The 23,375-nt window shown below is 44.6% G+C and overlaps 1 protein-coding gene across 3 annotated transcripts in view; it reads left to right on the top strand.

Annotated features, from left to right (window-relative positions):
• NEIL1 (nei like DNA glycosylase 1) overlaps positions 1-23,375 on the top strand; it is a 118,432-nt gene that overhangs the window by 57,149 nt on the left and 37,908 nt on the right. For 2 of the 3 annotated variants that reach the window (XM_069222160.1, XM_069222159.1), the window contains exons 5-6: positions 3,060-3,159; positions 3,575-3,699. In XM_069222160.1, the coding sequence (XP_069078261.1) occupies positions 3,060-3,159; positions 3,575-3,699 (225 nt within the window). The remainder of the gene's footprint in view (positions 1-3,059; positions 3,160-3,574; positions 3,700-23,375) is intronic. The other variant, XM_069222161.1, reaches the window with a different exon arrangement.

The raw sequence follows: 23,375 nt of genomic DNA, 5'->3' as shown, positions 1-23,375 counted from the left end.
GATGATTCCTATGTTCCCGCCTCACAGGTGCTTTCTCAAATTCCAATGGCACTCCCAGACCTTCCAGTTCACCTCCCTCCCTTTCGGTGCTATCCCAAGGTCAAGTAAACGGTCATGGAACACTTTCGGGCAACAGGGATTCAACTCCAGTATACCTAGACGATCTTTTGCTCATGGATCAGTGCCCATCAAAGCTCTCAGCACATCTGCAGAGGGCAATCACTCTGCTAGAATCTTTGGGATTTGTGATCAACGCAGAGAAATACTCTCTCACCCCATCCCAATCAACCCACTTCCTGGAATTCCTGGTGGACTAGGTGGAGGCTACCCTGAGCCTTTCATCCCGAAAACAGTCCAGAATCAAACACAAACTCCGCAGTAGCCTGGCCAAGCACTTCTGCTCTCTAAGACAGATAGCCCATATTGAATGCCTCCTGTCATTTTCCATCCAAGCCATATCCCTGTGCTCTCTACAATATCGGTCACTACTGTGCCTAAAAATCTTCCACCTCCCCAAGGTCCTCACTTACTCCCAGTCCGTTCCTCTCTCGGAGGAAACCAAGGAGGAACTTCGCTGGTGGATTACGCACATGGAATCCTGTATGGGTGTACAATTTGCAGTTCCCAACCAGATCTGGTGATAGAATTGGATGCCAGCTGCTCTGGTTGGGGGGCCCGATGTGGCGCATTTCCATGGGAGGAAAGTCGTCTTCCACAGAATTATTGCTCCACATAAACTGTCTGGAGCTCATGGCAGGGTCCTTTGCAGTCAAATGCTAGACCAGGGAAAGGATACAGTGCTGTGTCTTTCTCAAGATGGACAACGTAGCGGCAATTTGGTATATGAACCACCTGGGGGGGGGGGGGACAAGGTCCAAGTTTCTCTCCAACCTAGCCAGGGACTTCTGGGCCTACTGCCTAGGCCATCAGAGCTCTATAACAGTGGAGCACCTCCCAGGGACAGACAACTGGGTGGCTGACTGGTGCTCACTCCATGGCAGGATTCCAGCCTGTGGCAATTACACCCTCAAGTGCTTCAAGAGATTCAGGACACATGGGGCCCATTCACAATGGACCTGTTCACCTCTCACCTGGCCCATCAACTGGACAGGTATTACAGCTGGAGGCCGGATCCTGAAGCAGTGGGGACGGACGCTTTCCTTCAGGACTGGGGCAAGGAAACAGTGTCTGCAGTTCCCCCATTTGCCATGATTATTAGACTCTCTACTCAACTTCGGCGATAAAAGGCAGATCCAGTGGTGGTTACCCTGTTTTGGAGATCTCAGGTCTGGTTTCCAGTTCTAATGGAACTTTCTTGGGATTTTCCAATCAGTCTACCCCTGTTTCCCGATCTCCTCAGGGATCCTTTGGGGAACCAGCATCACCTAGTCCTACAAGAGTTTTTCGGTCCTATGGTCAGGAGGATTACAGGGAACGTTGGAAGGTCCCGGGGATTTCACGAGAGGCTGCATTGCTACTCAGGAAATTCTGGACAGATAGCACCACCAGACGATATTGCTCATCCGGGATTCAATGGTTAGGTTGGTGTCGTACACGGCTAGTAGATCCTGTGGGGGTGGAAATTGTCATATACTCTTTTTTTCTGGCCTCCTCAGCCTCAGAGGGTCTATCATACATGTCAGTTAACAACTTCAGATCGGCTATCTTGGCGGGTCATTTCCTGGTTCTAGGCAGCCCGATAGGGGAGCGCCCTTTAATCTGCAAATGCTGAGGGTTGTTAGACTGTCCACTCTGCCAGAGCCTAGATATTCCTCCCTATCGGACCATCAAATTAAGTACCTATCTTGGAAGATGCGTTCAACTAAGCTGTCTACCCTGCCTTGGAGTTAAAAGATAGAGTATTTAACCCAGAAGGGGTGACATTCTGTATTTCTCAGAGAACAAAAACCAACTCCAGGTTGGTATCATACCCAAGATTTCCTGATGTTCCTAAACTTTGTGTGGTTAGGACATTAAAGGTTTGCAAATCTATGACTGAGGAATTATGCAGTCACTGGGAGAGGCGACTCCTTATCACCCTTACTAAACCTCATAAGGGAGCATCACCTCCGTCCATTGCAAGATGGGTCAGATGGGCCATACAGGAAGTGGGCATTGATACCTCGTTCTTCGGCGCTCACTCTGTGACAGGGGCAATGGCCTCAAAGGCTTTCTCTGTGGGAGCCTGGTTGGAGGATATTCCTAAGGCAGTGGACTGGTCTTCTGATTCTACGTTTAAGAATTTCTACTTCAAACCAGTCCAACATCCAGCATCCCTAGTGGTGGGGAAGCATTGACCCAGCCTAATCTTCACCTCCGGTCCTGACATAGAATGAAAAATGTCCTAGCTATTGCAACAAAAACTTTCAATTCTATTAAGGGTACAGAGGTGAGGATTACCCCACCCAGACAGAGTACTTTCCCCTCTCGATAAAGGTACAGTAACCAACCATCTGGTCAAACACCTCTTTTACTCTTAAGTAGGGCTGTTTTAGCTCCAGGTTAAACTATTGTCAATTTATACATTTACTGCAAGTGGCTATGTTATTGACATTGTGATATAATCCTGCTCCTACTCGGCTGTATGGGATTCTGTCAGCATGATACTTACAAGATTACTTTCTTTATTTCAGGTTCGGAGTCTTCCAAATAAGAGTGAGAGCCATATGGGACAGCTGCCTTCGTAGGAGGAAAGAGGAAGAGGGAGCATTGTCTGGAGGCTTTGATAGACGATGCTGGCACATTAGGACATTAGGTTATGCATATTTCCCCAGGTCCTCGTGGGAAATGAAGTTCTTTTGACAGTTTTACAAAGTTCAAATGTTTTCTTTGAAGGGGTGCTGTAGAAATAGAGTATGAGTGTGGAAAGGGCAGACTAATCCTCACCTCTGTGTCATTAATAGAATTGAAACTTTCCGTTATGATAGGTAGGACATTTTTCTTTCTTACCTGGTAATTGGTAAAGGCAGCTTGCTTTTATTGGCTTTTGAGGAGAGTTGCCTATTAGTTTGACAGGTGCATATTTTAATAGAAATTGTTCTACTGTTATGTTTCTACAGCAGTCCGATCTGACGTTGAGCAAGAAGCTTAAGTTAAAGAAAGAGAATCCTGACCTGCTGGAACTCTGCCATTTGGTGCCAATGGAGGTCATGAACCTACGTATGTATGTCTTAACTTAACATCTGTTGCAAAGACTAAAGCCTGATATCAAGCAGTGTTTACCTAGAATTTAAAAAAAGGCAATGGTATTGTGTATGGGGGTGGCTCCAGGAGAGTTTTATAACAGGTTTTGAATTTGTCTGTTTTACAAAATGTGTATCAGCATTTTGGCAGTGAAAAAGCAAGAGAAAAATCCTGGAATAAGAGCTGCATTTTCTTTTGCTTCTACAGCTTCAAGTATTAGTTTTCCTGCAGAATAATATGACATAGGACTTACACTACAAAATGTAACACTGATGTGTAAACATAAGTAAAACAGGTGGAAGCAACATGTTGAGCGGACTAGAAACATATGTTTAGCTGGATAATAGCTAACATTCTCCTTTCTTCTGTTGTCCTGCTTTTGTCTTTCTAGCAGGGAAAGGCTACGGTTCGAAGTATTCAGATGATTATTCTGCTTTTGGGAAGTGGCTGCAATGTTATTATGTTGCTGGGATGAAGTCGCTGCGGGACAGCAATGGCAGAACCATATGGTTCGAGGTAAGGACGGGATTGGAATTTTCCAGTTTGACTGAATCCTAGATTTCCCCCACCAGCTTGTTCTCTTCAGTTTCATGAACTGGGACTTTTAATGTGGAGTGTGTGATCACAACTACGCAGTCAATGTTTACTAGAATGCAGGTTACTGAAACAGACCAAGTAGTCCACTTTAAATTGTCAGAAAACGTCTGTACTCATCTTGATTTCTCATTTACTGCATTTGTATTACATATTTAAATGTTGTAAGAACAGCCTGGAGCTGCAGCTAGCTCATTTACCAAGCACTTTGCCCATCTGTTGGCTTTCCAGTTGTCTGCGTGCTGCTCCTTTCTTATTGTCATTGTCGTTTCCTGAACAATTTAAGACAGTACCAATGAAATAAGAATGTGTGAACTACAGTCTCAGTTTACCAGCTGTAGTACATGTCTGCAGAGAGCACATACTGCTGTGGAAGTGACATGAAACTTTAGTTTATTGGAACCAGGCCCTAATGGTAAAAGTCTCCACCCCTCCTATGCATTACTGGCCCTCTTCCCGAGTCCCTTGTTTATCCCCGGCTTGTCCCTGGCATGCATCACCCTTCGGTTTCATTTTCTTTTTCAAAGAAGGTAGTATTGGAACTGTGGTGGTGTCTTGGTATTTGTTTCAAGATAACATGGTGGGTGTGCTATTTGTTTTTGTAAAGTTTGTAAGTGTATGTGTTTTAGTTCTTTTCTGTACGGCATCTGTATAGAACATGTCACACAGGACCAGTTTCAAGGGATGTGAATGTTACACAACTCAGAGTTTTGTCCAGAACTGGTTTGAAAGACAGCATGGAAATTGTATGGGCTAAAATTCTCACCTGGGACTCAAAGCAAGTTTGTTCTTTATTTTGTATCTAATATTTACATTTTAACAATCTAGAAAAAACTGTTATATTATGTTGTCAGAATACTTTGTAGCATGCATATTTTCAAAGTATATATTGTCCCGTTAGCTCAGATTTAGGGCCTGATTACGAGTGTGGCTGTCTGAGGATTTTTTTTCACCATAACAAAAGCTGTGAATAAGCAGATCCCTTCAAATGACGATTGCCAATAGTTTCATTGCTCCGTTAAAGGAAAAGAGTTTTAGTGGGCAACTTTGTCTTGTACCTCTTTGTAGTTAAACATGCAAAATGATTCTACTAGCATTAACACCAGATTTACTTAGGATGAATTCTAAATAATGCCAGTAACAACTAACAAAGGCTTTGTCAAGAGCAATCATTGCAGTATGAATATCAATCGTAGTCTTGTTATCAAGACTACAAATCTGATTTTTACAGGCAGCCCTAAAATTCAAACTTCAGTCCAGCCTTAACTTGTCTGTGTTGATCCTCTGTAATGGAAGCCACTAAGTCAGAGTCAATGCACATTTTTTTCTCTACTTTTAGTCCCAGGTGGCTAATCTACTCCTGTGGTACCACCTCCAAACTAGTCAATAGATTTTTCTGTAAATATTGTTCTACATCTTGAAACATGATGAGTACTGAAACATCTTGTACTGCACTCTATGAAGCTTGGGCAGGTGGATTTCGGAATTCAGTCTACACTTGATTGTCAAGCTTTGCACTGTTATCTGAAGATTCCAGCTAGCAATCTGCCCCACTCCGCAGATTGTAGGTGTTTTCGTACCAGCACCAGACAAAGCCAAAAACCAGAGAGAAAGGGGAGTGGATTTGAGAGAAAGACACACACAGACACACTCGGGTCTTGTTAAGCACAACTCTAGGTGTGATGTCTCTGGTTGCAGCATGGATATGCACAGCAACTTTCTGGTAATAGAATGACTCACTAATCTTGAAAAGTACATGCAGTGTTTTAGTACTGATTGAAATTCCACAATATTCACAATAAATAAATCGCAATCAAGTATACTCACCGACTTCAGAATGATGTCCCCAGTAAACCTAAGCGAAGTGGGAGCGAAGATGATAAGGCCAAAACTCAGAAAACTGATGGGGCTCCTCTAAGTAGGGAAGGGAAAAACCAAAATACAGCAATGCAACAAAGCCTAAACAGAATCCAAAGAGTAAGGTCAGTATAACAGATAAAGAGATCAAAATACTGAGGAACCATAAAGGGGAAAAACCTTAAAGATGGGATTGGGTAGTGGTTAACAAACTAAGGACCAGTGGAGAGCCAATGCAACACAGAAAATTGCCTGTTGTGACCTGGAAGTCCCACCCTTGTTCCAGGCTGGCATGCTACTTGCCGAGTCCCAGCTGTAGCAGCCTGGATACCCGCTAATGACTACACAGAGCTGGGCATTACATGTCTGTATTCATCTGTGCGTTGCTGCAAACTCAACATTCAAACCTGTATTCACTTCACCAAACTTCTTAACACTTTTGTCACCGTTCTGCGGAGTCCACCAGGAGTCAAAAGGGTTCCGTCATTAATAGCTCACATGACACTACAACAGCCACCAAAGGCTGGTCTACCACAGCAAGGGAATACACCTCATAAGTATTCTCGTAGCCATGCTCAGCCCTCAGATACCTTACTGATGCCTGAGGTTTAGGTGCTTAAATGTGGAAACAATAGCAGGAATAATCCTCACTCTCTTCTGAGGGAACACATTTCTCTTGCTGCAGAAACCATTGGCAGGCCTTTAAATTGAGGACAGTGTGCCATTCATAAACCAGCACTTGAAATTATATAAAGAACTTATCATTCTGTTTGCAATTCCTCCTCGTTGCGAACCCTTCCAGTGTGTTTCTAAAGCTCAAATTAGCTGACGTGTCCATCGGTTTAGTTACTGTTTAAGGCTCACACAGAACTTGACCTTCCTGACCCAGATAGTATCACCAAAGTTGAGTTGATGGCACACTGTCTTCAAAGTTACAATATGGACTTCTTGTCAGTATCCCTGGCTCTGATCTTCATTAAGTCCAGGGAAAATGGTTTTGGCTTACATTTATGTAGGTCCCTTGTGAGTGAACCTTTGCTGTGAGACCATGAACCCCTACTTTGGTGAATTGGTGAAGGGGGGGGTTGCATTGAATCAGAGGACCTTCTATGTCACGCCTGCAGATGGATTTAAAAACATAGAGGCGGACTTGATTGACAGCCTACATTATGCGTCGGCCAAGCTGAACAACATGGTGTCAAGGTTTCTCACCAGCCCTATTGTGTGTCCAACAAGTATGCATCCTACATGGGTGAAGGTCAGGCTTTTTTTGGGAACTCTCCATCAAGTACTTACATAGGATTTAGAGCAGCCTTCTTTAAGACTTTCGAAGGTACTCAGAATAGACCATAGAAAAATGCACTCAGTTGACAACGTCATGATCAAGAAACCTAAGGTGGAGTCTGTGTCCTGGTTCGTTTTGGGTTTCAGGGAAGGGGGATCACGAGTCCCCTCGAAATGTTTACTTCTGAGAAAAACAACTTACAACATTCGTGGCTAACACTATATGGGAGGAGTGCACACAGCATTTGGAATCTACAGCACTACAGGTGCAACAGATTGTTACAGCTAAGTAATGTTTTCCTTTCAGATTTTCAGTGTTTGACCAGTGATAGGATCTTTACTGTACCTCAAGAGATGGCCGTACTCTCCCAGAATGATTTTGTTTCCATCCCTACAGTTGCTGAACTTTAAGGCTTGGTCTCTCAAGCTGTAGCCGGTGTTGTATTACCTTGTACCTTTTTTTTTTTTTTTGATCAAGGGTCATTACATCACGGTAGGTACTTTGGGAGTCCAATTTTTCAGCCTTTGAGCCTCTTTATTTTACAGGTTTTTATAAGATGGTTAGTGTATGGTGTAATAAAGATTTTCAGGGTTCAGCGATTAGTAGTGCATGGGGGAGTATGTTATAATTACATCAGCACTTTTTACATTGCAGGTAAGTTTTCAGTATTTTACATTGTAAGTTTTTACTTTGCAGATAAGTTAGTTTGCAGTATTCTAACCTTGACGATATATCTGTATGTGTACACTAATATACACGTTACACATACATTATTATTGTTAGGGCACTTATAATTCTAATAGTAATTTAAAATAAATGTAATTAGTAATTGAACAAAAACATTTAATGTAAGTCATTCAAGTAAAAAATAAGTAAATAATTTAATTTTAAGTTATCTATTTCGTTATGGTTTGACATTTTTAAAGTTTAAATAGGGTTAGTTATGGTTCTCTATAGTTCAGGGTTGGGTAGTGCATAGTGGTCCAAAGATGTTTTTAGTACTCTGAAGAGTATACTATGTAGGGGTAGCCAAAGGTTTTTAGGGCTCAAAGATTGGTATTGAACATGGTAGTAAGGAGTTTATTGGGCTTAGGGATGGGTAGTGCTTGGGAGTAGTAAGGAGCTTTTAGGGTTCAGGGATGGGTAGTGTATGGGGGTATAAAGAAGTTTTTAGGGCTTAGCAATGGGTAATGTACAGAGATAAGTAAGGTATTTGTGAGCTCAGGGATGAATGTGTATAGAGGTAGTAAGAATTTTTTGGGTTCAGGGATGGATAGTGTATAGCAGTTAAGAGTTTTTAGGGATTAGCGATGGGAAGTGCGTAGTAGTAATGAGGAAATTTGGGACTTATTGGTGGCTACTTTAAAAAATAAATGTAATTTAAATTAAAAATATAAATTACAACATTGTTATTAGAATGTATTTTAAAATGTAAAATAAAATTATTGGAAACGTATAACATCAATGAAAATTAAAATATAAGTTTTATGTATAAATATTATGGATTCACATATGTGTATTTATATGTTCAATGGCATGTGTAGCTGCAGATACACATGCTGTGTATATCCAGCCATCTAGTGTTGGGCTCTGAGTCTTACAAGTTGTTTTTCTTCGAAGAAGTGACTCCTCCTCTAGGTGATAGTGTGCATGGGCATCGACTCCTTTGTTAGACTGTTTTCTTTCGGTCGTCGGATTCAGACGTGTTCCCTCTCGCTCCGAGACTTTCGATTAGGAAACTTTATATTCGCTTTATTATACTGCCGGTATTGTTTCGACCACGTTTACAATCGATCCGAAAGTACCACCGGATCAAGAAAACGCCCTTTTGGGGCCTGTTCAGGCCTACCACGCCATAGCCAGTTGCATCGGACTCCATTCTGATTCTGTCCTCGATGCCACGCAAAATTCCCTTACACTGGCCAACACGTGGTATGTAATCTTTGCCTTTCTCCTGAACATCGAGAGGAGGATTGTGAAGCTTGCTGTTCGTTTCGGTCGAAAAAGACACTGCATGACCGAAGAGCAAGAAGATTTGAGATGGCATCGAAATATACAGGGTTCACTGACACCTTAGAGGAGGAGCAGGCACACATGGCTGTTTCGATCCAAGATTCCGACTCCGAACCAGGATCAGAAGACGACAGCCAACCGATCACAGCGGCACAGCATGTGAGCAAGGTCTTGGGTCATCACTGTTGGAAAGCCATGGTTCCATCCGAAAGAAAGTTGTCGGCGACTGTCCCTTGGGTTCGGCACGAAAAAAGCCAAGTCACCCCATCAACAGGCCATGTCTGTTTCGGTTCCAGAGTTGAGCAAAATAATAAGAAGCTCCACCTCCGAGCCGTCGCCTACAATCTTCGGATCCAAAATTACTGCGTCCGGCTTTGGATCCAAAACTTCGGCTACAATCTTCGGGACCGAAAAAGCTCGGAACCGCTTCGGAGCCGAAAACATCCTTCTACACAGAAAAGATAGGACTTTCGAGCAGTTTGAAACATATGCCGGAAACAGGCAGTGAACAGTCCCCTAAGGCCACAAAAAGATCAGAACATCAAATAGAGGAATCTGATATCCAACCAATTTTGGAGGTTATGGACAGTAAGCAGAGAAGAATACACATCCACAAAGAGACTGGAAAATGTATTGCTTCTCCACCTCCACAGACTAAAAGAAAGCTGGCATTTCAAGAGAATCTTGATACTGCTCCACCACCAGCAAAAAATGTCAAGCGAAAGGAGAAGCCATCACCTCTCAAGCTTTCTCCACCACATTCGCCACAGCTTTGTTTTTCTCCACCACCTACTACCCCACCACCACTACTGTCACCATCATACTCCCATACCTACTCACAGGGAGACACAGTGGACCCTTGGGACATGTATGACTCGGACCCTATACCGTCCAGTGATTCTGAACTTTATCCTACTAAATCACCACCAGAGGATAGTACAGTTTACACCCAAGTCATATCTAGGGCAGCTGCATACCATGGGGTCGAAATGCACGCAGAACCTTTGGAAGAGGGTTTACTTTTTAATACATTATCCTCTACCCATAAATACTACTAGTGCTTACCAATGTTTCCTGGTAAACTTAGACACGCAGACGACATATTCAAAGAACCTGTAAAAGCTAGGGTTCTAACCCCAAGAATTGATAAAAAAATATAAGCCTGCACCAACAGACCCAGTCTACATTATGCAACAACTGCCACCGGATTCTATTGTGGTCAGTGCAGCCAGAAAACGGGCTAATAGTCAGTCTTCAGGGGATACCCCACCCCCTGACATGGAAAGTAGAAGTTTGATGCTGCAGGGAAAAGGGTAGTCACACAAGCAGCCAACCTATGGTGTATTGCCAATTCCCAGGCCCTGTTGGCAAGATATGACAGGGCACCTTGGGATGAAATGCAAGAATTCTTGCAGTATCTACCCAATCTACCCAAGGAACACCAAAAGAGAGCGCAGCAAATCGTAGAAGAGGGACAGGCTATTACAAATAACCAGATTAGATCTGCCCTAGACGCTGCTGACACTGCAGCTAGAAGTATTAATACTTGCGTTACAAACTGACTACATGCATGGCTAAGATCCTCAGGTGTTTAAACCCGAAATACAGCAGGCAGTGCTTAACATGCCTTTCGATAAACAGAGGCTTCCACCTCCCATCCAAAACAAATGCAGTTGTATTATTCAAGAGGGTCATTTAGAGGCTCTTCCAGGGGGCAAAATATCAGAGCCAGAGGAAAGTTTACTGCCTCAAAGAGTGCTACCACACCCACAAAACAGTGACTTCCCAAACATCCCAAAATCCCACATGTCTCCTGTTGGAGGAAGACTGCAAGAATTCCACTCTTACTGGCAAAACATCACTACAGACCAGTGGGTACTCTCAATTATCTGCAATGGTTATTGCCTAGAACTCATCTCTACTCCACCAAATATTCCACCTCTTCTCACAGACTCTCTTCGGAACACATTCTTCTACTAAAACAAGAAGTACAATCTCTATTACTAAAAGGGGAAATAGAAATGGTTCCTATTTCACAGCAAGGGACGGGACTATATTCACTATACTTCCTTATACCAAAAAAGGATGGTATTCTCAGACCCATTCTAGAACTCAGACCTCTAAATCTATATATCCTGTCAGAACATTTTCACATGGTCACTCTACAGGACGTCATTCCCCTACTACAAAAACACAATTACATGACCGCGCTAGCTCTGAAGGACTCCTGCTTCCACATTCCCATACATCCAGCTCACCGCAAGTACTTCGTAATATCAGGCAACCACTACCAATTCAAAGTAATACCCTTTGGGATAACAACAGCTCCAAGGGTTTTCACAAAATGTCTAGCTGCAGTAGCAGCTCACCTCAGAAGACAACACATACATGTCTTCCCTTATCTAGACACTTGGGGGGTCATTCTGACCCTGGCGGCCGGTGTCCGCCAAGGTCTGAATGACCCCCTTGGTTAATAAAATCCAGCACTATTCTACAGTGTCAACATCACACTCAATACACAATAGATAACCTACACACATTAGGGTTCGCAATCAATTACCAGAAATCTCATCTTCGACCAGCACAGATTCAACCTTATCTAGGTGCAATTCTCAATACTCAAACAGCATTAGCCTACCCAAATCCACAGAGAATACAGGCTTTACAAGACCTCATATCACAAATCCAGGTCAGTCAGACTTACACAGTAAGATTTATCATGAAACTATTGGGAATTATGGCATCATGTATATCAATAGTACTGCATGCTAGACTAAACATGAGACCACTGCAACAGTGTCTCTCACAACAATGGTCTCAGGCACAGGGTCAGTTACAGGATCTAGTGTTATTAGACCGGCAAACTTACAAATCTCTGCAATGGTGGAATCACAACAACTTAACAAAAGGGGCGGTCCTTTCAAGACCCAGTGCCACAGACCATAATCACAGCAGATGCGTTAATGGCAGGTTGCAGGTTGGGGAGCTCATCTCAACAACCTAACCATACAAGGGGAATGGGACTCAACACAATCAACTTACCACATAAACCACCTGGAATTATTAGCTGTGTTCTTGGACATCAAAGCATTTCAACCTCAGATCATACACAAGACAGTCTTAATAAGAACAGACAACATGACAACGATGTATTATCTGAAAAAACAAGGGGGGACACATTCATCCCAATTGTCCCTTCTAGCTTTAACAATATGGAAATGGGCAATTCACAATCTGATTCATTTACTAGCGGAATACATCCCAGGGATACACAACCAGCTATCAGACCTTCTAAGCAGGACGCAGCAACAAATACACGAGTGGGAGTTTCACCCACAGGTATTTCAACATTGCTTTCAAATGTGGGGAACACCAGATATAGACCTTTTCGCAACAAGCGAAAACGCAAAATGCCAAAACTTAGCATACAGACACCCCCACTCTCAGTCCAAGGGCAATGCTCTATGGATCAACTGGTCAGGGATATTTGCTTACACTTTTCCCCCTCTCCCGTTAATTCCATTTCTGGTCAACAAAATGCGTCAGACCTCTCTCACCATGATACTCATAGCTCCCACATGGGCACGCCAACACTGGTACACAACACTCCTGGATCTGTCAGTAGTGCCCCATCACAAACTTCCAAGCAGATCAGATCTCTTAACACAGAACAAAGGTCAAATCAGGCATCCCAATCCCAGTGTACTCAACTTAGCGATTTGGCTCCTGAAATCATAGATTTTGGATATTTACAGCTTCCATTAGAAGGTATGAACGTTCTAAAACAAGCACATAAACCAACATCCAGACAATGCTATGCAAATAACTTAAAGCATCAGTACAACATATTGTGTTCTATTTGCATTATTTAGAAAAAGCAAACTTAGCTTTTTCCTCTATTAAATTTAATCTAACAGACATATCAGCATACCTACAGACCATACAACATACTTCTCTCTTTAGAGTTCCTGTCATAAAAGCATTTATGGAAGGACTTAAACACATTATTCCACCTAGAACTCCACCAGTTGCTGCATTGAATCTTAATATTGTACTCACAAAACTAACGGGCCCACCATTCGAACCCATGCACTCCTGTGATAATCAATTTCTCACATGGAAGGTTGCTTTCTTAGTAGCAATTACTTCATTAAGAAGAGTAAGTGAAATTCAAGCATTTACTCTAGAGGAACCGTTCTTCCAAGTGCACATACACAAAGTAGTACTTAGGACAAACCCAAAAGTTTTACCTAAAGTGGTTTCACCTTTTCACATTAATCAGTCAGTGGAATTGCCAGTCTTCTTTCCACAGCCAGACTCTACTGCTGAAAGACCTCTACACACTCTTGGCCTAAAAAGAGCTCTAATGTACTACGTAGACCGAACAAAAGATTTTAGGAAAACTAATCAACTTTTTGTTGCTTTCCAACAACCACATAAGTCTAATCCCATTTCAAAACAAGTATTAGCTAGATGGATTGTGAGATGTATTAAAACGTGTTACCTTAAGGCAAAAAGGCAATTACTAATAACTCCAAAAGCACATTCCACTAGGAAAAAGGGTGCCTCTATGGCATTCTTAGGGAATATACCAATGGCAGACATATGCAAAGCTGCCACATGGTCCACCCCACATACATTAACAAAGCATTACTGTGGGGATATTCTATCAAGACATCAAGCTAATGTTGGACAAGCAGTGCTAAAAACACTATTTCAGACCACTTCAGCCCCTACAGGCTAACCACCGCTTAACTGGGAGGAGAACTGCTTTTTAGTCTATGCACATCATGTGTATCTGCAGCTACACATGCCATCGAACGGAAAATGTGACTTACCTAGTGTACATCTGTTTGTGGCATGTAGTGATGCAGATTCACATCCCTCCTCCCCGAGAGCCTGTAGTCGTTGTAGTACTCATTTGTACTTATGTGCATATATATATTTGTTTGGACATCTTACTTACTTATTACATATCTATAGTTGTACTTACACAATCTTTCTCTCCTTCCTAAACCCTTCTGCGGGAAAACAGTCTAACAAAAGAGTCGATGCCCACGCGGACTATCACCGAGAGGAGGAGTCACTCGAGCCCGTGCCTCGAAAAAAGACTTCTTAGAAGAAAAACAACTAGTGACACTCCAAGCCCAACACTAGATGGCGGGATATGCATGCACAGCATATGAATCTGCAGCACTGCATGCCACGAACAGATGTACACTAGGTAAGTGACATTTTCCATTTAAGCATATATGTGTGATTATCAATATACATGCATAAAACTAATACCACAATACCTGCAAAGTATCAAATTGTACTGCTCATGTAAAGTACTGAGATGTAAACACACTGCTGATGCATTTACCATGATATAATGAGACTCCATCTAAAAACTAGTGATGTAAAAAAATAACATTGACATTCATTTAGTGATAATTAGAGATTTTAGCTTTCAGGATGGGTAGTGTGTAGGAATGGTGAGGGTTTTTAAGTTTCAGGGATGGATAATTTAATTAAAATTCATTTAATATTTAAATTTAAAGTATTAAGGGGGTGTGTCCAACATGGCTTCCGAGTAGGAGTGTATTTCTGACCTCTGCTGCTTCCATCTGGGCCAGAGGGGCTTGCAGTATACCCCCCCTTGCCCTCCTACTCCCTCCCCCCAAGGACCAAAAGCTATGAATCGGCATTAATGGATCCCCGGCAAAAGAGAGGGCAGAGAATATAGTGAGGAGCAGCCCAGAGACCACACAATGAGGCTCTCGCCAGACCGGCGGGCTAGGCCCTAGCGCACACAACATAGCACGGCCGTGGACCCTGGGACTGAGTGGAGCTCCCAAACTGGTCGAGTCTGATGTCAGAGAGGTGCTGGCAGTGAGTGGAAACAACCTTCACCATTATTGTACCTGCTGTGGGCCCGACACACTTACCCACATAACGCCAGCAACACAGGCCCCCGCCACGGCTATAAGAGACATTCACAGGACAGGTGCAGCCACTGCCTACTCCCCAGTCCGTGTCCATGCAGAAGGGAACAGCCTCGGCAGCACATGAGGTATGTCGCGGGAGTTGCACTGTTGGGGCAGCCTATCTGATGTACGTCCTCCTCGGGGGAGAAAGAGAGTGTAGTCGCCTGGGAGACATACGCTAATAAAGCCATAAGAGACTGAGCAATGCATATTGGCGATCTGGCTGGGAGCGGAGAGACTGACCCACTAATAAATAAGACACTGCAGGCCTCCTAATAACACCCCAAGGCAGTGGGGCTCGGGGAACTTGGACTTTGCTGCACAGGCTTGAGGAATTGAGATAACAGTGGCTGATGGTGGGGGACACATCCGCTGGTCACTCAGTCATCGTTGCCTGTGGGGTAACTGCCTGGCCTTCGGTCGGTCCCTGGCCTGGGTCATGACGTGGGCCCATCGGTCTGGGCTGCCCTCTGGGACCCGGAGGGCTCGTATTGATCCATGGACGCTTGCATGGAGATACCCCTCGGCCTGAGCCCCTGCTTTGGGAACACTGGGGTCGAAAGCGTCCTGTCGCCTCCACCAGTAGGATCGGTCACAGCACAATACCTCTGCCGGCTATGGCTGCACACAAGCATTCTAAAAAAGATGTCTCATTGAAGGAACTGTTCTTCACTGGAAGAAAGCTGCAGTGGACGCTGACGGAAAGTCAAACCCAACACATGATGAGGAGGGGGATGTGGGGGTTGCCCGAGATGGAGAATCTCCGATCACAACATTTCTGGAGAGTCCCTTCGGAACACTACATCAAAACATAGCAGAGCTAAAACGCGAATTAGCAGCTGAAGTCAAAGATCTGAGGCAGGCCATAGATGATCTGGGTCAGACTGTGGACACCGTGGAACGCTCCAATGATGCATGGGAAGAAGAGCTTGAGACCCATAGCAAAAGATTGCTGGAACTGAGAGATACTAATATGGAACTGCGCTACCATCTTGAAGATTTGGAAAATCGCTCACGTATACCCAACATCCGTATCAAGGGAGTTCCTATTCCGGCAGTGACTGGACCATTGGAGGATTACATTATAAGCCTATTACGATATGTAGCGCCTGAACTAGCAGGACAGGACAATGTACTAGACCATACTAATGGGCCCAGTCGACCGACTAGCTCGCCGGGCCAACCACAGGACATATTCACCTCCCTACATTACTGTAAACAAAAGGAAGCTATTATGAATGTGGTGCAGGAACGAAATACCATCAAATTCAAATGCCCTGCCTCCTGCACAGTGAAAACAAGGAGATTGACCCGCTCATCTAGGAGGAAGTTTCCTAGGTTGTCAGAGTCGGAGAGCCAGGAGGGCCTAATCTGACACCTGCAATGCCGAGACAGTGCCTCCGAACCAGACATCGAACAACTCCCGGAAGATTCTGGGTCAGTAGGACCAGTTGAAGTCCCTCACAGACAGTAGGCACAGTCAGAATCAGGGACCGTCATCTTAGCCGATGATGCCGGCAGGCTCCTGGCGTGGTAGAGCTCCTTAATCCACCATGATGATAGATCGCTGTTGGTGCAACCGTGGACATGGACCCCAGTGTTTGGATGACCGATTCCCAGACGGGGAATATTTTGGTTATACAAAGTTCTGTTTGTCATCTGCCTCTCTATATATGACCCTTACCCATTATATTTATAAGCTGGGCATTGCATGCTATTCTGCAACACTATGAGACTTTCAACACATAAGCAGCTTCTTGCCCCTTAGGGCTTCCTGTGATTCCTTACGTAATGCTTAACATCCTTAGCCTGAATGCAAGAGGCCTAAATGCTCCTGTGAAGCGTCTTGCCCTTTTAACGCTTCTCAGAGATGCTAGATGTGATATCTGTCTCATACAAGAAACCCACCGACTGAAAGCCGACTGGAAGTGCTTATGCTCCAGATGGTTCGATCGCCAATATTTTTCATCTGCCCCAAGAAGAAGGCGGGGTGGTGATTCTGCTAGCATCTCTTTTTGCATGCAAGGTAACACAAACACACACGGAAATAGAGGGGCCTCTGCTGTCTTTGAGAATTGATATCCAAGGATGTTCATACACAAAAGCAACAATTTATCCTAATGAGGGCCAAGAAACCTTCATTACAGAGGCCATAGGCAGGGTCCTTGACTCACCTGACTCAGATATCATTATAGGGGGGAGGTACTTTAATATTGCAGCGGACACAACCATGGACAGATCTTCTCAACATCTCGAGCAGACTGGGACTCTTACACTGAAACGTAAGCAATGGCTAGACGACCTGGTGTTAGTTGACACATGGCGTGCAAAACATCCCACAGCTAAAGAATGCACCTTTTTCTCTGTCGCTCACCAAACATATGCTAGGATTGATCTCTTTCTCATCACCCCACGCATCACACAAGCCACCAAGTCTATAGACATAGCCGCAGCTGACCTCTCTGACCTCTCCCTGCTCACATTAAAATGTATCCTTCCTATTCGCACACTAGCATTACACACTTGGCGTCTCATTTCCAAGTGACTGAATTATGAGGCTACCATCACCGAAATTGCAGCAGCTATCACTAATTTTCTTGCCACAAATGATATCCCATATACCCCTATTGTACTTTTATGGGCCACATTAAAAGCAGTTGTGCGGGGCCACTTTATAGCAATAGCAGCACGCCTCAACAAGGCTAGGCAGACTACTCGCCTTCAACTGGAGTCAACAGTAAAGGAGGCTAGAAGAAATGCATGTACGCACAGGCTCACTTGCGACACAACATCAACTCAATGCAGCACAGAAGTAAAGGGCACTAGAAGTAGATAGAGCAGAATATGCAATGTTACGTTCTAAACAGAGGTTTTATGCAGGAGGGAATAAAGAGGGATGTCTATTGGATCACAGACGAGGCGCTTTGACTGCCAGAAATAGAGTAGAAGAGATCAGAGGCTGTGACCAAACTGCCCATTGGTGTGATACTCAAATTGTACGGGACTTTGAGCAATACTACACTGAACTATACTCGGCAGAGGAACTGGAGGAGGCAGAGGTTGTGGCCTACCTGGCCTATGCTCCGGAGGCGGTAATCCTGCAGGGGGAGGCCTTCTTGTTGGACCGAGATATCACAGTAAATGAGGTTTTGAATGACGTCCAGTGCTTACCGGCAGGCAAGGCCCCAGGCCTGGATGGCTATAGTCCTGACTTTCTCAAGATATTTGAGTCCTTACTGGCTCCCATACTGGCATGTTTATATAACTCGTTTAGCAAGACAGACACCTTTAGAGACACCATGCAACTGGCCTCGATTACAGTGTTGCCTAAACCAGGCAAGGATCCTAGGGACTGTTCTTCTTACCACCCTATCTCGTTATTAAATGTCGATGTTGGGGTTTTCACAAGGATCTTGGCGCATCAACTTGCTCCATACATGCTTGGCTTGGTCAACCCTGACCAAACTAGGTTTATCCCCGAACGGGGATGCAGTGACAATACTAAGCATATTTGCCATCTCTTAGATAAAACACGGTGTGCAAACATTCTGGCATTTCTCTTTTCCATTGATGTAGAGAAGGCATTCTACCGGGTGCACTTGCCCTACCTGCGGTTGCTACTTGGGCACCTTGGTCTCGGTCCCAGATTTCAACAATGTATTCTCTGTAACTACACCACTACGAAAGCGGTAGTGAGAGTTAATGGCCTTACATCACAACCCTTTGATGTATGCAGGGGCACTCGACAGGGGTGCCCATTATCCCCTCTGCTTTTTGCTCTTTATATGGAGCCATTTGCTGAGAAGATACAGGGAAATGCATGTATATCTGGGATGCCCATTGGCAGCAGGGAGTTGCTGACGATGTGCTTTTGCTCTTGTCCAACTTCGGGACCTCCTTGTCAGCAGTGGTATCCGAACTAAATACTTTCAGCCATGGTGCGAGTTTTAAAACTAACTTGCAGAAGCCTTTAGCTTTAAACATCTCTACAGCAAAGCAGGATCAGGCACTACTTGAAAACCAGTTCCCATTTTTTTATTTCCCCCACGGGATAACATACTTAGGCCTGCAAATACACCCCACCATGGGACTCACGGTTGACTCCACCTATACCACAATCCTGACAACTGCATGCGATGACCTGGTTAAGTGGCAACAGAATGCTCTTTCCTGGTTGGGCCAGCTAGCGGCAGTGAAGCTGTTGTGATTGAAATGATGTCAAAGCCACCCAACCCCCGCCAGATAATTAACAAAATGCAGCACCTCTTTGAGGACTTCATATGGGAGGAAGGGCGCAGATGGCGCAAAGCTAAACCTACCTTTCTCAAGCGGAAGGGGGACTAGGTGTTCCCCATCTGTTCGGCTATTATCAAGCCGCTCAATTGAGATTTGTGGTAGAGTGGTCACGTCCCTGTTTGGAAAAACATTGGTGCTTGATTGACCAGGCAGTGGCAGACATCCACATCTGGAAGGTGCTGTGGCTTCCGATGCGGCATAGGCAGGGGTGTATATCTCTCCAATCCTTCGTGCTACGGTGGGCGCTTGGGACAATGTCCAGACGAAATGGGAGATGTCCAGCCCTATCTCCCACAAACCCTGATGATGGGAAACCCAGATTTAACACATTTCTAATACGACTCAGCCTACCTCCAGTTGCAACAAGCTAACTGCAAACACATAGCGAATTTCTTTGATGCAGAGGACTATGGACTTCTTTCAAGTATAGGCTGCCTTTGGCATCCCATCCTCTGCTTACTGGCAAAATATAGCCATCCGTCACTGGATCATGCAGCCACAGATCAGAGTGCATATGTATGAGTCGCCCTCTTACACCATTTGAGAAATGGTTGCTTACTCGCTTCGCCGATAGACACCTCTTGTGTGACATTTATGCATTCCTGATCAAACCTGCACAGAAGCAGAAAAACACGGTGCAGCACCAATGGTGAGGGAATGTGAACGCCCTTTCTCAGTTAGGGAAAGGAATGAAGTGCTCTGCCAGGCTCTCGCCTCTGCTCTCAACACCTCCAGCAAAGAGTACTGGTATTAAACCCCAGCCCGGGTAACCAAATGGAAGGCAGGTGGCGCAAACACTTGTTGGCGATGTTGTGGACAAGTTGGCAGCCTCACACTTCTTCTTTGGAATTGCCCTAAAATCACCCATTACTGGATGGAGGTGCTGGCAATGGAGGACATCATTTATGACACAGAGATTCTCAAATACCCTGATAGGTTATGCAAGCTGTGGGATCTTTTACCAATAGAGACGCTGACCGCTCTAGGGTCCAACAGCCTACCACGGTTTGATAAGGTGCGAGGGCCCTGCATTCTTTACCTCTCTGACGAGTTTCGTGAGCTGATCTGCCCAAGGTACTTAGGAAGTAGGCTGACAACCCTAAATAGCCTTTTATCACATAGCCGCCCAGATACGATGCTCCACCTTACTTCCCTACCATCAAGCATAGTCAATGCTCATTGATGTTACCACGAAATTTCACTACACATAGGTCCTATTCCTTCCGTCTATCTTTCTGTTCATAGACTTCTTTCCTCTAGTTAGGAATAACTATTGAAACGTTTCTCCACCAGCCACTGGATGTAGGTGGCTAATGTTCTACTGAATAAAAGAATAAAAAGGTTTAAACCATAAATTTAAAGTATTAATTCAGTACTAAAATAATATTACTATTGTAATGTCTAACATCAATATGTTGAACATTAACTACAGTTTTCTTTTAATTAATTTGAAATTAAATAGATATATAGTTAAGACTACAAGATGTGCTTAGCACCTTACCTGCAAAGTAAAGGCTGACCCATTGTAATGACCTGTGATATAAAGGTACTCCAGATGTAATAACTCCTGATGTAATAACTTGTAAAGTAAAGACTGATATCAGTAGCCTACATCAACTGTAACCTGTCAGACAAAAATCTGGTAGCCATTAGTTAAAACAGTTTTACAAGTTCAATCAACAGTCTTTATTTTCTCTCTTATTTGTATTAAAAAACAAAAGCTTAGAGGGAGGGAGATGGGAGGCACGGATCTCCCTCTACATAGCCGATATCCTCTTATCTCACAAAATCCTGTCGTTCATTTGACAGAATATTGCACATTTTGCAAATATTCTAGAGCTGCTCAGAGTACCAAATAAATTGGGACAAATCCAGAGTCTGTATATATATATATATATATATATATATATATATATATATATATATATATATATATATATATTTAGGAAATTGGCTCTGTATATACTATTTCAAAGTATGAAATAGTGTGCACAGAGTCCAAGGGCTCCCCTTAGAGGTAAGATAGTGGCAAAAATAGATAATTTTAATGCTCTATTTTGTGGTAGTGTGGTCGAGCAGTAGGCTCATCAGAGGGTAGTGTTAAGCATTTGTTGTACACACACAGGCAATTAATGAGGAACACACACTCAGACAATTCCAGGCCAATAGGTTTTTGTATAGAAAAATATATTTTCTTAGTTTATTTTAAGAACCACAGGTTCAAGATTTACAGTTAATACTTTAAATGTAAGGTACTTCACTTAGATACTTTAGGAACTTTTAATAAACACAATATCATGTACAGTCTTGGTAAAAATGGCAATAAGCTATTTTAAAAGTGGACCCAGTGCAAAAATCAACAGTTCCTGGGGGAGGTAAGTAGAGGTTAAGTTTACAGGCAAGTAAAACACTTACAAGTCTCAAAGTTGGGTCCAAGGTAGTGCACCGTTGGGGGTTCAAGGCAACCCCAAAGTTACCACACCAGCAGCTTCAGGGCCGGTCAGGTGCAGAGGTCAAAGAGGTGCCCAAAACACATAGGCTTCAATGGAGAACGGGGTGCCCCGGTTCCAGTCTGCCAGCCGGTAAGTACCCGCGTCCTCGGGGGCGGACTAGAAGGGTTTTGTAGGGCACCGGGGGGGACACAAGCAGGCATAGAAAGTAGACCCTCAGTGGCACAGGATCGGCCGGGTGCAGAGTGCAAACAAGTGTCGGGTTTTGTATAGGAAGTAATGGGGAGACCCGGGGGTCTCTTCAATGATGAAGGCAGGTACAGGGGGGGCTCCTCGGGGTAGCCACCACCTGGGCTAGGCAGAGGGTCGTCTGGGGGGCGTTCCTGCACTGGAGTTCGGTTCCTTCAGGTACTGGGGGCTGCGGGTGCAGTGTTGGTTCCAGGTGTCGGGTCCCTTGTTACAGGCAGTCGCGGTCAGGGAGAGCTTCTGGATTCTGTCTGCAGGCGTCGCTGTGGTGGCTCAGGGGGGGTCGTCTCTGGTTACTCACGGGCTCGCAGTCGCTGGGGAGTTCTCCCTGAGGTGTTTGTTTTCTGCAGGTCGAGCCGGGGGCGTCGGGTGCAGAGTGGGAAGTCTCACGCTTCCGGCGGGAAACGTGAAGTCTTAAAAGTTGTTTCTTTGTTGCAAGAAAGTTGCAGATTGTTGAACAGGGCCGCTGTTCACGGGGGTTTCTTGGTCCTTGGTTGCAGGGCAGTCTCTGAGGCTTCAGAGGTCGCTGGTCCCTGTTGGATGCGTTGCTGTTGCAGTTTTCTTCGAAGTTGGGAGACAGTTCGGTAGGGCTGGGGCCAAAGCAGTTGTCGTCTTCACTGCAGGGCTTCAGGTCAGCAGTCCTTCTTCTGGTTAAGGTTGAATCTAGGTTCTAGGGAGCCCCTAAATACTGAATTTAGGGGTGTGTTTAGGTCTGGGAGGGCAGTAGCCAATGGCTACTGTCCTTGAGGGTGGCTACTCCCTCTTTGTGCCTCCTCCCTGTGGGGAGGGGGGCCCATCCCTAATCCTATTGGGGGAATCCACCATCCACAAGATGGAGGATTTCTAAAAGTAAGGGTCACCTCAGCTCAGGACACCTTAGGGGCTGTCCTGACTGGTGGGTGACTCCTCCTTGTTTTTTTAATGATCTCCTCCAGTCTTGCTGCAAAAAGTGGGGGCAGTGGCCGGAGGGGCGGGCATCTTCACTAGCTGGGATGCCCTGTGGCGCTGTAACAAAAGGGGTGAGGCTCACCGCCAGGTGTTACAGTTCCTGCAGGGGGAGGTGAGAAGCACCTCCACCAAGTACAGGCTTTGTTCCTGGCCAGAGTGACAAAGGCACTCTCCCCATGTGGCCAGCAACATGTCTGATGTGTGGCAGGCTGGCAGAAACTAGTCAGCCTACACTGGAAGTCAGGTATGTTTTCAGGGGGCATCTCTAAGATGCCCTCTGGGTGTATGTTACAATAAATTTCACACTGGCATCAGTGTGCATTTATTGTGCTGAGAAGTTTGATACCAAACTTCCCAGTTTTCAGTGTAGCCATTATGGTGCTGTGGAGTTCGTGTTTGACAGACTCCCAGACCATATACTCTTATGGCTACCCTGCAATTACAATGTCTAAGGTTTTGCTTAGACACTGTAGGGGCATAGTGCTCATGCACCTATGCCCTCACCTGTAGTATAGTGCACTCTGCCTTAGGGCT

This window comes from Pleurodeles waltl, chromosome 3_1, assembly GCF_031143425.1.
Source record: "Pleurodeles waltl isolate 20211129_DDA chromosome 3_1, aPleWal1.hap1.20221129, whole genome shotgun sequence".
Classification (NCBI taxonomy): Eukaryota; Metazoa; Chordata; class Amphibia; order Caudata; family Salamandridae; genus Pleurodeles; species Pleurodeles waltl.
This window is presented reverse-complemented; position numbering and strand designations above follow the sequence as displayed.